Source organism: Melospiza melodia, chromosome 1 (assembly GCF_035770615.1).
Source record: "Melospiza melodia melodia isolate bMelMel2 chromosome 1, bMelMel2.pri, whole genome shotgun sequence".
In the NCBI taxonomy this organism is placed as follows: domain Eukaryota; kingdom Metazoa; phylum Chordata; class Aves; order Passeriformes; family Passerellidae; genus Melospiza; species Melospiza melodia.
Window position 1 is genome coordinate 2,793,403 of NC_086194.1, and position 14,010 is coordinate 2,807,412.

Here is a 14,010-nt window from a genome sequence, read left to right on the forward strand (position 1 = left end):
ACACAGTATTATCTTACAGAAATCAGCTTTCCTTATAGATCATCGTGCTGTGGTAGCTTCAAAGCACATGAGATCTCTTAGAGATACTTGTAGCAGGACCTGAGCAGTTCATAAAACAGAAACTCATATATGAAATTAATGGGCATGAAATACAGATTAAAATCTTCCTCTTCTTTAGATTGATCCATTTTTCTTCCCCACCCCTGCTTGGCAGATTACCACATCCAGATCACCAGGAAGCTGGAGGACAAGACCGTCCTGGAGCGGCACTCGGTCATCCTGTCCTGTGACTTCAGGCCTTCCCCAAAGCACGTCAAGTGGTTCAAGGGCCAAGAGCTCATTGAGCCCTCAGAGAAGTACAGAATCAAGAGGGACCAGTACTCAGCAGAGCTGAAGATCATGAAGGTGAAGCCCCAGGATGCTGGCGTGTACAAGTGCAAGGCTGGCATCGCCGAGACCGAAGCCACGCTGAGCGTTGAAGGTACGGGAGGTTTGCAGCAGCAGGGCTGGCCTGCTGGTGGTCTTTCTGATCCTCTGCTTCACTCAAGGTTCCCTCTCCTGAGGAGAGGTAGATTCCCACAGTTATCTTCTGATTTTATATAAATGCAGCATCACACGCAAACTGCTGATTCCCCAATCCTGAAATCCATCTCCTGCTGTGAAGTTGGTAATGCGTGTGGGAGGGCAGCATCTGGGTAAGGCACAAGTTAACATTTGTCAAGGCACATCATTGTCCATTTTCATGCAAGGAATTAGACCTCTGGGGCTTTCACCTAAAAATATCCTTTATATTCAACTACTACAGGCCTCCAGTTCTGGTCATCTTGGCTGTGGTTTTCATTTTCTGACATCTGAGTCAGCATGTCTATCTCCCATTGTTATACATTTGTATTGTTATACATCTGTACACATTTGTCTACAGGTATATTTTATATAAAATATATTTTATATAAAAAATAAATATATATATAAATATATTTTATAGCTACTATTATATATCTGAATACAATAATTATTCATAGTGATGTTCTGCCCCATCCGTTCTGGGCATGGAATTTTTTTTTGCCAGTTCTTCCCCTCAGGTGACACTGCAAGAAAAAATGTTCACTGTGTCACTTCTAGAAAGACTTGGAGCTGAGCTACAGAACCATTTCCAAAAGTCCGGGGAGCAGCTCTTGGTAGCAGTTTGGCTTTTCAGAGGTTCTTCATTGAATGTGTTGTCAGACATTGAAATTAAATACTCAGGGCAGTGGTGATGTCAGCATCTCTGGAGGGATTGAAAATTTTTGGGGATGTGGTTTCAAGATGACCTTGGCAGTGCTGGGGGAATGGTTGCACTCAGTCTTAGAGGTCTTTTCCAACCTGAATGATTCTGTGACTCCATTCTATCCAAACAAATATATATATTAAAAAAGAAAATGAAGTAATAGTCCCAAACCCTCTTCTGAGTTATCCCATCCTTGAAAACAGCATTCCATGAATGGAGAATCTGCAAGGATTCTTCAATGACAATTCTGTGCCCAAGGACTGGAAAAGAAAGGAATCAAAATCTCTTGCTCCCTAAACCTAAGCAAGTTGCTTAAGCTCTTTTGTACTTTGCCTTTGTGGCCAAAATCATTGTCTTCATCTCATCCTGTGTGTCACAGTTTCCCTGGAAATGAGGGACAATTCAGTTAAAATGTGTTTGTTTGTGCAGTGATGAGCACACAGGAGTTGGAGCTCTGTGTGATGCTTAGGGTCACTGTAACATCATTTTAGAAAAAAAGATACGTATTTTTAAATACAACACAAACAAAACCTCCAAACTGATTTATATATAAAAAGAGAACTGAGGGTTCTAGACAGTTTTAATTAGCCTTTTTAATAGGGTTATTTTTTTCTCCTGAAGCAAATGCAGAACCAAGTAAGTGAAACATGGGGACCAAAGTGTGCAGGAGACCAAAACCAATAATCTAATAAACTCCATGAAATTCTTTGTGATAACAGGTGATTTATGATGATGGTGGTGTGTGCAAACCCAGGGCACTGGGAATATTTCTGTGTCTGCTCTGGGCTGCCCTGACCCCCAGGGCAGCACTGACTCTGACCCTCATCCATGGAGAAAGTTTCCTGGACTTCAAGATAGACTGGAATCCACAAAAGTGTGAAATAGATTATAGAGAGCAGTGTAGGTGTGTCACTTGGTGAGAAATTGAGGGTTTGGGATTTTTAGTATGTTGTGGATGGAAGCAAGATGGAGGGCACAGGGTGCCATCCTGGGTTTCTTCTTCATGCTGCTTCTTCCTCCTTCTCCATGGGTTTGGGTGGCATTTTGTAATTGGGCAGAAAAGTCCCCATTGCAGCTCTGTGGGATCAATTATTGGGTTAAATGGGGAAATAATCCAGGTGTCAGTTCTTAATGGGATAGTTTAGTCTGAAAAGCCCTTGGAACAAGAGATTGTTGGCCATTTTGTGCCTTCTAATGCAAAGCTGCAGAACTCCCAGCAGTGAGACTGTTTTACTGATAAGAAATAATAAACACCTGAGTGTGAACATGAAATAACATCTCAAGTGCCTTCAGTCCAGACCCAGAGAAACCCACACCTGATCCCTCTTGGTTTCCCTCAGCCCGCAATGTAGAGGTCCTGAAGCACCTGCAGGACGTGGAGGTTGAGGAGGACAGCTGTGCCGTGTTCTCCTGCGAGCTGTCCCACGACGACGAGGATGTGGAGTGGTTCCTCAACGACACCCTCCTCTACACCAACAACCTCAATGACATCAAGAACGTGGGCAAGTGCTACACGCTGACCATGAAGCAGGTGAAGCCTGAGGATGCTGGCACGGTGACAATGAAGTCAGACAAGGTGTCGGAGACTGTGCGGCTGAAGGTGATAGGTGGGTCCAGATTGTGCTCCTGAATGAAAATGAGAGGTGCAAATGAGCCATTATTTACCAAATCCATGGGGATCTGTAAGGAGAATCCAATCCTGCTTAATAGATTAAAAAATGTTGAGCTGTTAAATATGGGCCATGAGGATGGTGAAAGTCTAGAGGGGAAGCCTTGAGAGGAGCAGCTGAGGTCACTTGGTTTGGTCAGCTGGAGAGACCTTGCTGTGGGCTTCAACATCTTCATGTGAGGAGAAGTGGAAGGGCAGGTACTGATCTCTTTACTCTGGTGGTCAGTGGCGGGACTTGAGGAAACAGCTGGGCCTGAGTGATGGGAGGTTTATGTTGGATTTCTGGAAAAGGTTCTTCCCCAGAGGGTGGTGGGCACTGGATAGGCTCCTCAGGGCATGGGCATGGTCCCAAGGCTGCCAAAGCTCCAGGAGTGTTTGGACAATGCCCTCAAGGAAATTGTGGGTTTGTTGGGGTGTCTGTGCAGGGACAGCTGTTGGACTTGATGATCCTTGTGGGTCCCTTCCAACTCAGGATATTCTGTAATCCTGTGGTTTTTAATACATCAGTTCTGGAGCTGGATTCAATCAGCCATGAGAAGACAGTTTCCTGCTGTCCTTCAAATGTCTGGAAGCTCAGTCACACAACTGAGTTTTTGTGGTTTAACACCTTCTTGGGCACCCTCAGCGAGTGTGCAAGTGACTACCAGCTGAGTGGGGCAGGTGACATGCTTGAGGGTTGAGGTGCCATCTGGAGGGACATGGACATGCTCAAGAAGTGAGATCATGTGAACCTCTTGAGGTTCAACAAGGCCAGTGTGAGTGCTGCACCTGGGTCAGGGCAGCCCCTTTTTCAACACAATCTTTGGATGAAGGATTGAGAACAGGATGAAGGAATTGGGCGTGCCAGAGGGTGATACTGGTTTAGGTTCTGCATTGGTATCAGCAATATTGCCAAGGGTTTATTAATGTCTCTAAATATTTGATAGCAACTGGAAGTGTCACAAACATCCTGGTTGTTCTCTGTTTTGCCTCTTGACCTCCAGAGAAACCTGCTGTCTTCATGAAATCCTTGGATGATGTTTTCGGTGAGGAGCGAGGAGTGATCAAACTGGAATGTGAGGTCTCCAAGGAGAAGGTCAAACCTGTTTGGAAAAAGGATGGTGTGAAGATCACTTCTAGCAAGAAGTATGAGGAGATACAGTCTGGGAAGACTCTGTGCCTCCTTATTCATGACCTGGAAAAGGCAGATGCAGGGTTGTACACCTGTGACATCGGCACTGATGTTGCCAAATCAAAGGTCAGCGTTCAGGGTAAGTGTTGTAAACAGTGGCCTCTCAAGGAGTGTTAAAAATATGAATGGGTTTTGTCCCATGGGCTCTCACAAACAAATCTCACACACTATTGTGATGTCTGAGCAATTCTGTTAAATTTGGTGTAAGTATATCTGGGGTTTCTAAGTGAAAATCAGATGTCAGAAATGTAGTGAAAACATTTCCTTCCTGAACATCCCTAAAGTGCAAAAATCCTCCCAAAAAGCAAAAATTTCTCAAAATAAAAATCCCAACTAGCAAAAAAAAAAAAAAAAATCACCCAAGCAGCCTGTTTCTGTTTTGAGCTATTGTAGGAACACAAAATCAGGACAATATCTGCTGAGGAACCCAGCTGTTCAGGCTGTCCTCTAACCCTTGTGTCAGCCTGAAGGACAAAGAATTGTTCATGACTTCCAAACTCATAATGTTAATGAGAAAAAATTTGATTTTGTCTGGTTTGAACATCAGGAGTAACAAGTCAAAAAACTGAAACATCTTATTTCTCCTATCATGGAGGAGAACCTCACCCATTGTCCCAGAGGCTTCTTTTCAGACAGCTTTTCTCTTCTCTAACTCATTAAATCTTGAATCTTCTCCACTGAGCTGTTCTTCATTCAGTCCTTCCTGTGCACAACCAGGAGATTCACATTTCTCTTTTTGTACAACTTTGAGATGATTCTTAGCCTGAAAAATCCTTCCCATGTCACAGCCATCTGTGAGGAATACAGTGGTATTCTGTCAGTCTAGCAGATAAACCCCTCTTCTGAGTTAAAAACACCATTACTCTACTCACGCCTATCATAAAAGCATTTTTAACTTGTATTAATGCAATTTTCATTCTCCAGAACTGAACATTGGTATCACCAAAAGGCTCAAGAACACTGAAATCCAGGAGGGAGAAGATTGCACTTTTGAGTGTATTTTGTCCCATGAAAGCATTGACGACTTCAACTGGACCCTGAACGGGAGAAAAGTGGAAAGTGGGGGGAGGTTTAAAGCCTCCAATGCAGGTCGGAAATACACACTGAGTATCAAAAATGTCACTCCTGGTGACGCTGGGGAAGTCATCTTCACTGCCCGTGGTCTCTCCTCCAAGGCTTCCCTGCTTGTGAAAGGTAAAGGGATCAGAAAAGTCCTCGGTGTATTTTCATAGGGTTTGCCAGCAAACACTTGTTATCGTCTGAGTCAACAGCAACCTCCCTTATGAGCCTTGAAGAGCTGAGATATTCCCTTAAAAAAATTCTCCTTTGCCTTTCTTGTGAGCCTTGAAGAACTGAGATATTCCCTTAAAAACAAATGAAGTGCTGAAACTTTTAATAGATATTTGAGAACTGACTACACTATGTAGTGTGTACAGATAATTACAGTCCAGACTGTGCATCAGTCCACCAAGGCTCCCAGGTGGTCAGTGGAGAGAAGATATCAGTAATTTTCAGACAAGGGTCATAATCTGTAGTTAGTAATTTTCCATAGAATCAGGAAATCACAGAATGGTTTGGGTTGGAAAGAACCTTCTATTATTTCATTCCAACCTTGCACAGGGTGCCCAGAGCAGCTGTGGCTGCCCCTGGATCCCTGGAAGTGTCCAAGGCCAGGCTGGATGGGGCTTGGAGCAACCTGAATAGTGCAAAGTGTCCCTGCCCATGGCAAGGGCTGGCACTGGGTGATCTTTGAGATCCCTTCCAATCCAAACCATTCTGGGATTCTATGATTTGAATTGCAAAAAACCCCAACCATATAGAGATGATTTTCATTCAAAGATCTTTTTTTTTTTTTTTTTTTTTTTTTTTAATCTCTGCAGAAAAACCTACTGAGGTTACAAAACAACTGGAGAATAAAACATCCCCAGCAGGGCAGGACATCAGCCTGAGCTGTGAGCTGTCCAAAGCTGATGTGACCATCAGGTGGTACAAGGATGGCAAAGCAATCAGGAAAAGCCAGAAGTACGACCTGCAGCAGGAGGGGACACGAGCCACTCTCATCATCCGAGACTCCACGGTCAAGGACAGTGGGGAGTACACCTGTGAGACTGAGACCTCCAAAACTACAGCCAGGGTCACAGTGCAAGGTCAGCTGAAGGGTGCAGAGGGGCTGGCAGGCTCAGAGGTTGGGTGTAAATATCTGCAATCATAGATTTCTTCTCCTCCATCTCCCTGGACGCGATCGGTTTTTAGTTTTTTTAAAAAATCATTGATTAAAAGCTTAAAAAATTAGATTTGAAAAAACATATTTTGGATGCTGAACAATCTTATGGGCTCTGTAACCAGCCAATCAAAACTGGCCATTTGGCCATTTGAATTATTCTATTTTGAATATGAGTGATGAAAGCTGTCTGCAAGAGGAGACCTCACCAGTCCATGGACCATGGCATTAAAATTCCCTGGAGATATTTCACCTGATATATCATGTGACAGGAGGTGGACCTGGTGATCTTAGAATCACTCCATCTGATGGGATGAGAGGAAATGGTCTCAAGTTTTAGATTAGATGTAAGAAGAAATTCCTTCATGGAAAGGGTGGTTAAGCATTGGAAGAGGATGCCCAGGGAAGTGGTGGAGTCACCACCAGTGGGGAGATTTAAAAGATATGTAGATGTGGTTATTTGGAATATGGTTTGATTAAGTTAATAGTTGGACTTGGTGATCTTAAAGTCTTTTTCAGCCTAAATGATTCTATGATTATTTTTTTGATGATTCTATGAGTTGGAGCAGAGAGGATCCAAGATGATTCTGGACGCTCAGGACTAGTTTGGGTGACAAATCTGTCTCGGTCCTTTTTTAAAATTATTTCTTTTTCCTTCCAGAAAAACCTAATTATTTTGTCAAGGAGCTTTCAGACCTGAAAGTGGACGAGAGTGGAACTGCAGTTTTTGTGTGCCAGAGTGAGAGAGCTGCATCCTCTGTGGTCTGGAGGAAAGGCATCGCTGAGCTCAGGGCTGGCAGGAAATACGAGATGACACAGAAAGGACAAGTCCTCCAGCTGACCATCAAGAACCTGGAGAAAAGTGACAGTGACACTTACAGCTGTGACATTGGGGATGCCCAGTCCAGAGCCAAGCTAACTGTGCAAGGTATGGATGAGAGGAATGTGATTTACATCTCTTTATTGCCATGAGAAACACACACAGGCAGAGCTGTAAATTTCTGGTTCTGTCTCACTCAGGATGGCAGGAACATGTGGCCAAAAATATGGGAATATAGGGAATATAGAGCAGTTGGAGTTTTTTGGGTGTGATTTAAAGGTTCATATGAGGGGAGAGATTGATGTTCCTGTGTGAACATAAACCTGCAGAGCAGTTTGAAGCAATTACACCTGAAGTATTTTGGGTGTGATTTAAATTCCCCCCCAAAAGGCTCGTGTGAGGGGAGAGATTGGTGTTCCTGTGTGAACATAAAATGGATGGGATTCACAGTTCCTGCTGTTGGATGAGGGAAGATTATCCTGCCTTCATGGTTTTCTCCATATCCCTTGATTCTTCTTCCCAGGCATGGTTCTGAAAAGGTGGTGGAAAAATAGAATGGTCCATGGAATAATGGAATGGGTTGGGTTGAAGGGACCTTAAAGATCATCCAGTTCCACCTTCAGCTATCCCAGGATACTCCAAGCCCTGTCCAGCCTGGCCCTGCACACTTCCAGGGCTTCAGGGGCAGCCACAGCTTCTCTGGACCTCCCCACCCTTACAGGGAAGAATTCCTTCCCAATATCCCACCCAACCCTGCGCTCTGGAGAAATGGTTCATGAATGAGAAATGATTCAGGAATGATCAGATGGAGGTGCAGCAGCAGTGTCCACTTGCTTATTATTGTAGTTTTTAAAGACAATGGGGTAAAGTCAAACTCCTCCTCTGATCATCTGCTACAGCATCCTCAAGAAGCAAAGAAATGTGTTTAATCCCCATCATAATCTCAGACTCTGACCTGCCTGAATTCACTCTGAGTGTTTTTAACAGCAGCTCTTCTAAATGAAAAAAAACCCACTTCTCTGTCACAAACATCTAAGTAAAACAGCCCTGTGCTGGTTTTGTAAGCAGGAGGAACATCAGAGATATTTTTGTATACAGTGCTAACCTTATTTTATATATATTTATAGTGAGGTTTATCTTTGTATGTATGTTTATATTTTATATTTATTTTTAGTTAGGGATGTATCTATATTTATTTTTAGTTAGGGATGTATCTATCTATACAGGGAGGTTTCAGGGCAGATGTTTTGGGGTTTTTTTAACCAAATTGACACTCAGACATTTTCTCCATTTTCCACTGTGTTAGGGGTTGGGCTGAACTCAAAGAAGGTGTGGGATCAGTGGTCCTATCCCATAGAAAGGGAGTTATTTTTGCTGTAGAAAATCAGCCAGGTTGTCAAGGGAGAGATAATTTCTTGATGATGTTTAGAGCCCAGTAATGCTATCAGAGACTCATCCTTCCAACCTTTCCTGGGGAAAGGAGAAAATTTACAGCCCTGGATTTGCATTGTCCTGGCTACTTGTTCTGCTTTATGTTTTCTGATGCTTTAAAGTTGTCTTTGCCTATTTTGGTGTGTGTCCTGTATGTTTTATCTTCCTGTGAGTGGGTTTTGTGGTCGATATTGGGGGAATTCTGTTTCAATCTTCCCTGTCATGAACGGGAAATCTTGGGAGCTTCCCCACGTCGATTTTCATGCCAGAAACCGAAGATTGCAGTAATTGATGTATTTATGTTCCTTTCAGGCCAGAAAGTGCTAATAACAGAAGACCTGGAGGATGTCACTGTGTTAGAAGGAGAATCTGCCATGTTCAAGTGCAGAATCTCTCCCGTAGACTGTAGCAGAGTGCAGTGGTTTTTGGATAAAACCCCACTCCATACCAATGAACTTAATGAGATCCAGTCCCAGCCTGGTGGATATCACCTGCTGACGCTGAGAAAGCTCTCCCTGAAGGACTCGGGGGTCATTACATTTGAAGCTGGTGATAAGAAAACATCTGCCAGTTTGGTTGTTAAAGGTAAATCCATCATCACAACTGCAGGAGAGGAAATGATGAGCGGAAATGAGCGGGGTTGATGTGGGTAGGTGGAAAAACAAAGGAGCAAAAATGCTAAAAAAATTAGCACCATTGTATATCTGTGCATTTTCAAGAATAACATTAATTATATAGTGAAATTATGGCTGGAGGATGAACTCTTTGTAATCCTAGACAACTCTTGGAGTGTTTATTTGATTTAGATGGGAATGTTATAATGCTGTGATGATACAGTGGATGCCCCATTCAGTTTTCCTCAATCTGGTAAGGTGATAACTCATGAGGAGAAATCAATTAATTCAATGAAAAAACAAAAAGAGCAACCAGTAAGTTTTAAATTCAGTTTTCATTGTTTGAAAGGAAACATTGCACGTGTGTTCTCTGCTATTCATTGTTGACAATGGATTGTTTTCTCTGGAGGAGTTAAACTGAGGTAAAACTGCAGTGTTTGGTAGCAAAGATAAATAAATGAAACTAATGGCAGACAGCCCAAGAATGTGGGATTGGAGAGATGTTTCCTGACTGGAAATCTAAATACTTCTCATGGCACAGAGATTTTAAACACACAGTCTTACTATGTCAGATCATATCTCATTTTTTTTTCAGAATAACCACACTTATTTCAAAGAAATTTTCTTTTTACAAAAATTGAAAATTTGCCCAAATTTTGCTAAGCTGCAGAAACACAAATGGATTTCTTTTTCTTGAGGGAAAATGAAATGTTTTATTTGCCAAAGGCTAATTATTGATGTTCTTCAACAGGAATATTTTCTTCTCAGTTTTTCCCAGATATCATTTAACAGTTAAACAACACTTCAGAACATCACTGGTGCCTTCCTGAGGGCTTTATAGTCACAAACACCAAATAATTTATTACTAACCCTGACCTATGACTTTCATACAAGCAATCCTGGATCCAAATCTCACAGATTACTTGTGATCTGAGAACCCACACCTTTTCTGAACCATGTCAGATGGTTTATTTATATGGATCTGGAGAAGCCCTGTGTCACCATAAAGGAGCTGGTTGATGCTGAAGTCACTGAGGGAAAGGATGTGAGCCTTCAGTGTGAAACCTCCAGATCAGACAGCCCTGAGAAAGTGGTGCAAAGATGGGAAGAGCCTTAGGAATTCTTCCAAATGTAACATCAGGCAACCAGGATTTGAAGCCAAGGTTGTCATTCACGGGGCAGGAGAAAGAGACAGTGACAGATGTGAGTGTGAGGCGGGAGCAGCCAAAAGTGGTGCAATTATTAATGTCAAGGGTAAGAACTTTTGGGGTGATTTTGGTCCTAGCACCGAGCCTAGAGTGATTAATTGGAATTAAAAACATGAAACTACACTGAAAAGGAACCTTGTGGTGTGCACTGAGGTGTTCCCATCAAGTCATCTGGAAGAGCTTCCAGAGAGGTGGCGGAATGTGAAACAGGAGAATCCTTCATCTGAGGAGCTTTAGTGCCTCTGAGAATCATGGAATTCTAGAATGCTTTGGGTTGGAAGGTACATTATAGATTATCTCATTGCAAACCCCAAAAAGAGAGCAGCAGGAGCACACCCCAGGCTGAGAGGTGATCCCCAGAAAGGATGGATCACTCCTGGAGCTGTCCCCAGTGATGGCCCTCCCCAAGGAGGGAGCTTTTTTGCACATTTGTCTGTGCAATTGCTTTAGGCAGCCAGATTTATTCAGAGCAATGCACCCAAAGAGCATCACTGGGCAGGAGGTGCTCTCCTGCTTGATAGGACATAGGGAGATGGTTTAAAGTAAAAAAGGGTTAATTTAATTAGATGTAATATTGTATTTGTGGGGTGCCCTGTGGCAGGGAGGAATGACTCTGACTCCATGTTCTCAGAAGGCTAATTTATTATTTTAGGATACTATATTATATTAAAGAATACTAGGCTAAACTATACTAAAGAATACAGAAAGGATACTTACAGCAGGCTAAAAAGATAATAATGAAAACTCCTGACTCTTTCCAGAGCCCCAAGACAGCTTGGCCCTGATTGGCCAATGAGACAAAATAATTCACACCAGAATCCAATGAAACAATCACCTGTGGGTAAACAATCTCCAAATACATTCCAAAGGAGCAAAACACAGGAGAAGCAAAGGAGATAAGAATTGTTTTCCTTTTTCTCTGAGGCTTCTCAGCTTCCTAGGAGAAAAACCCTGGGTGAATGGATTTTTCAGAGAATATAAATGCCACAGATGTAAGGAAGAAGTTCATTGCAATGAGGGTGGTAAAACACTATAGGAGTTTGCCCAGAGAAGTGGTGGATTCTCCATCCCTGCAAATATTCAATATCAGGATGGGGTTCTGAGCTGCCTGGTCTGGTTGAAGATGTCTGGGCACATGGCAGGGGGGTTGGAATAGATGAGTTTTAAAGGGCCCTTTCAACCCAAAGGGTTCTGTGAGTCTATGATCTAAGACTGAGCTGTCTTTTGCTGTCTGAGCTGAGGCAAAACTTCTCTTCTTAGATGAGTCTTAACCTTGAGTTTGGTATGGGTTTTGTCTCATCCAGGTCAGAACCAGGCCCACCACACATCACTCTATAATTGCTCCTGCCTCTGTGAGCTAAATCTCTCTGTGGGTTAAATCACTGCCCTGGGCAGGTCTGAGCAGGTACAGGAGGATTTTACAGGCACAGGCTGTGCTCTTGCAGACCAGAGGATGGCCTGTGTGCAGCTGGTGTTGCACACTTGGGATGGACTGATCAGAAGCTGTGTCTTGATTGGGGAAGTCAGCAGGAACCAAAAAAGGATTTGGGTTGCTGGAATGGTCAGCCTGAACCCTAGAGCACCAAGTGGGAGGTCAGGCTGCCCACAGGATTTTTCCAGAGCACAAAGAACCAACTTGAGGCTGTGCAAGAAAGAGAAGACCTTGATGATGCAATGAAGAGGAGCTGGTTGTGAATGATCCCGATTTTCAGTAGCACAAGGATATTTTCCCAATATCCATCACAAAACAAAGATCCGTGTTGACTCCAGTAGGACTCCAATGGACAATTTTTCTGTTAGAAAAGAACCACCTTTGTAATGTTCCCACAACAGTCCCATTTTTCCCTTCACAGAAAAGGGTGTGGATGGACGTAGGATTTAAACACACGGATTCAGGTCAAGGAGTCAAGTCATAAGGATGTCTACAAGGAATTTCACTGTAGAAATTGTAGAAATAGATGTGAAAACTTTCCTTTTTCTGTCAGAGTCGCATCAGAAGAGCAGAATGCAAAAATAGAAAATAGAAATTCAGTAGTCCTGTGACACAATTCAGTGTCCCAGACTGGAGGGTATAAGGGGGACAGGATAATAGGGTGTAGATTTCCAACAACCACAGGCTTTGTGCAGTATCTGACTTGTATACTCTTAAGAGAGCATAATTCAAGAATAATTTATTTTTTCCTTATCTGAACATTTCAGTTGAGTTTATTTTTCCTCCAAAAGTGCCTTCCCTACACAAGCTCACCTAAAAGCCTTGAATGGCAGAGCCTTCAGGGGAATCTCCACAGGGACCCTGCCACGTTCAGCTGTGCTCCCCTCTCTGTGTTTGCTCTGTGCTGGTTTTAAATCTGTGTTAATGATGGACAAAAAAAGTACACTGCAGGGGTTTTTTATGATAAGATATTAATACTGCTGGTCACAACAGAAAGTGCTTTGCCATTCCTCTGTGTGCTCTGTGTTGTGTGTGAGCTGACCTCAGTGAAGTTTTATGTTTTTTGTGCTGGTGGTCCAACTCTGGGCAGCCATCAGCAGCACATTAACTGCAGTGCAGCATCTGCCACTGACGTTAGTAATGAAAGCAGTAAGAGCAGCAGCATCTTCAGTGGTTAAAAAGAAAATAAGCATCTGGCCTCAGGTTTTGGGTTTTTTTCTGCTCTGAAGTGCTGGCAGCCAGATGTGAGATGTCAGCATCTGTTTACTCTTTGCTAATGCTTTTTCATTCCTGTGGTTTTCTGTTTCAAAAACAAAGTCTGACTCTAAAAGAGAAAAGTAATTTCCAACCTCACGTGTTTCTTTTAACATTTCTGTTACTCCTTTTTTTTTTCAGAAGCACCAGTTCTCTTCAAGCAAGAGCTCCAAAACGAAGAAGCCAAAGAAGGAAAGCAGGTCAGGCTGACCTGTGAGCTCAGCAAACCTGGCACCCCAGTGAAGTGGATGAAGGGAGACACTGTTCTCTATGCCAGTGAGAAGTATGAATTTAAGCAGCATGGGACAGTGGCAGAGCTCATCATTCGAGATGTGAAATCTGTGGATGCTGGGGACTACACCTGCAGTGCTGGGGAACTGAAAACCACTGCTCGGGTCAAAGTGAATGGTGGGTACACTTTGAGGCATTGCCACACTTAATCAGGTGCTTAATTAAACAAAAATCACATAACACTTCATTAGATCTATTAAACAGAAATCACAGAACACTTCATTTTTTTTTGTGGCAGTGCCATCTTTAATAAGTAAATTTAAAGATAATATTTTACCCTTGTAGGCACCTGGATGTATTTCATTCATGTGATTTCATATTCTGTGTCTGGGGTTTTCAATCTGTAACTGGGGAAAAAAAAAAGAAAATTAAGTGCAGAGGATTAATTTTCTCTGTGCTGCATCAGCTGCTTTACATAGCTGTGTTAAAACTGGAGTTGGAGTGGAGACACATAAGGATGTGGAAACAGGAATCCAGTCCCTGAAAAATTGAAGGTGAACAAGTAATTAATAGACTCCAGACTCCCCAAAACATCCTTTCAAAGACTCTTAGTGCCATCTCCACTCTCTACTGCCCTTAAACAAATGCACTGCCTTTAGTAGTGTGTGCTGGAGCGGAAAGCAGGAGAAATA

The 14,010-nt window shown here is 42.8% G+C and overlaps 1 protein-coding gene across 1 annotated transcript in view; it reads left to right on the top strand.

The window, feature by feature from the left end:
* Positions 1-14,010, top strand: part of OBSCN (obscurin, cytoskeletal calmodulin and titin-interacting RhoGEF) — a 164,995-nt gene that overhangs the window by 60,240 nt on the left and 90,745 nt on the right. The window contains exons 27-34 of the mRNA XM_063171002.1: positions 215-481; positions 2,608-2,874; positions 3,920-4,186; positions 5,032-5,301; positions 5,988-6,254; positions 6,990-7,256; positions 8,892-9,164; positions 13,229-13,495. Coding sequence (XP_063027072.1) covers positions 215-481; positions 2,608-2,874; positions 3,920-4,186; positions 5,032-5,301; positions 5,988-6,254; positions 6,990-7,256; positions 8,892-9,164; positions 13,229-13,495 — 2,145 coding nt within the window. The remainder of the gene's footprint in view (positions 1-214; positions 482-2,607; positions 2,875-3,919; positions 4,187-5,031; positions 5,302-5,987; positions 6,255-6,989; positions 7,257-8,891; positions 9,165-13,228; positions 13,496-14,010) is intronic.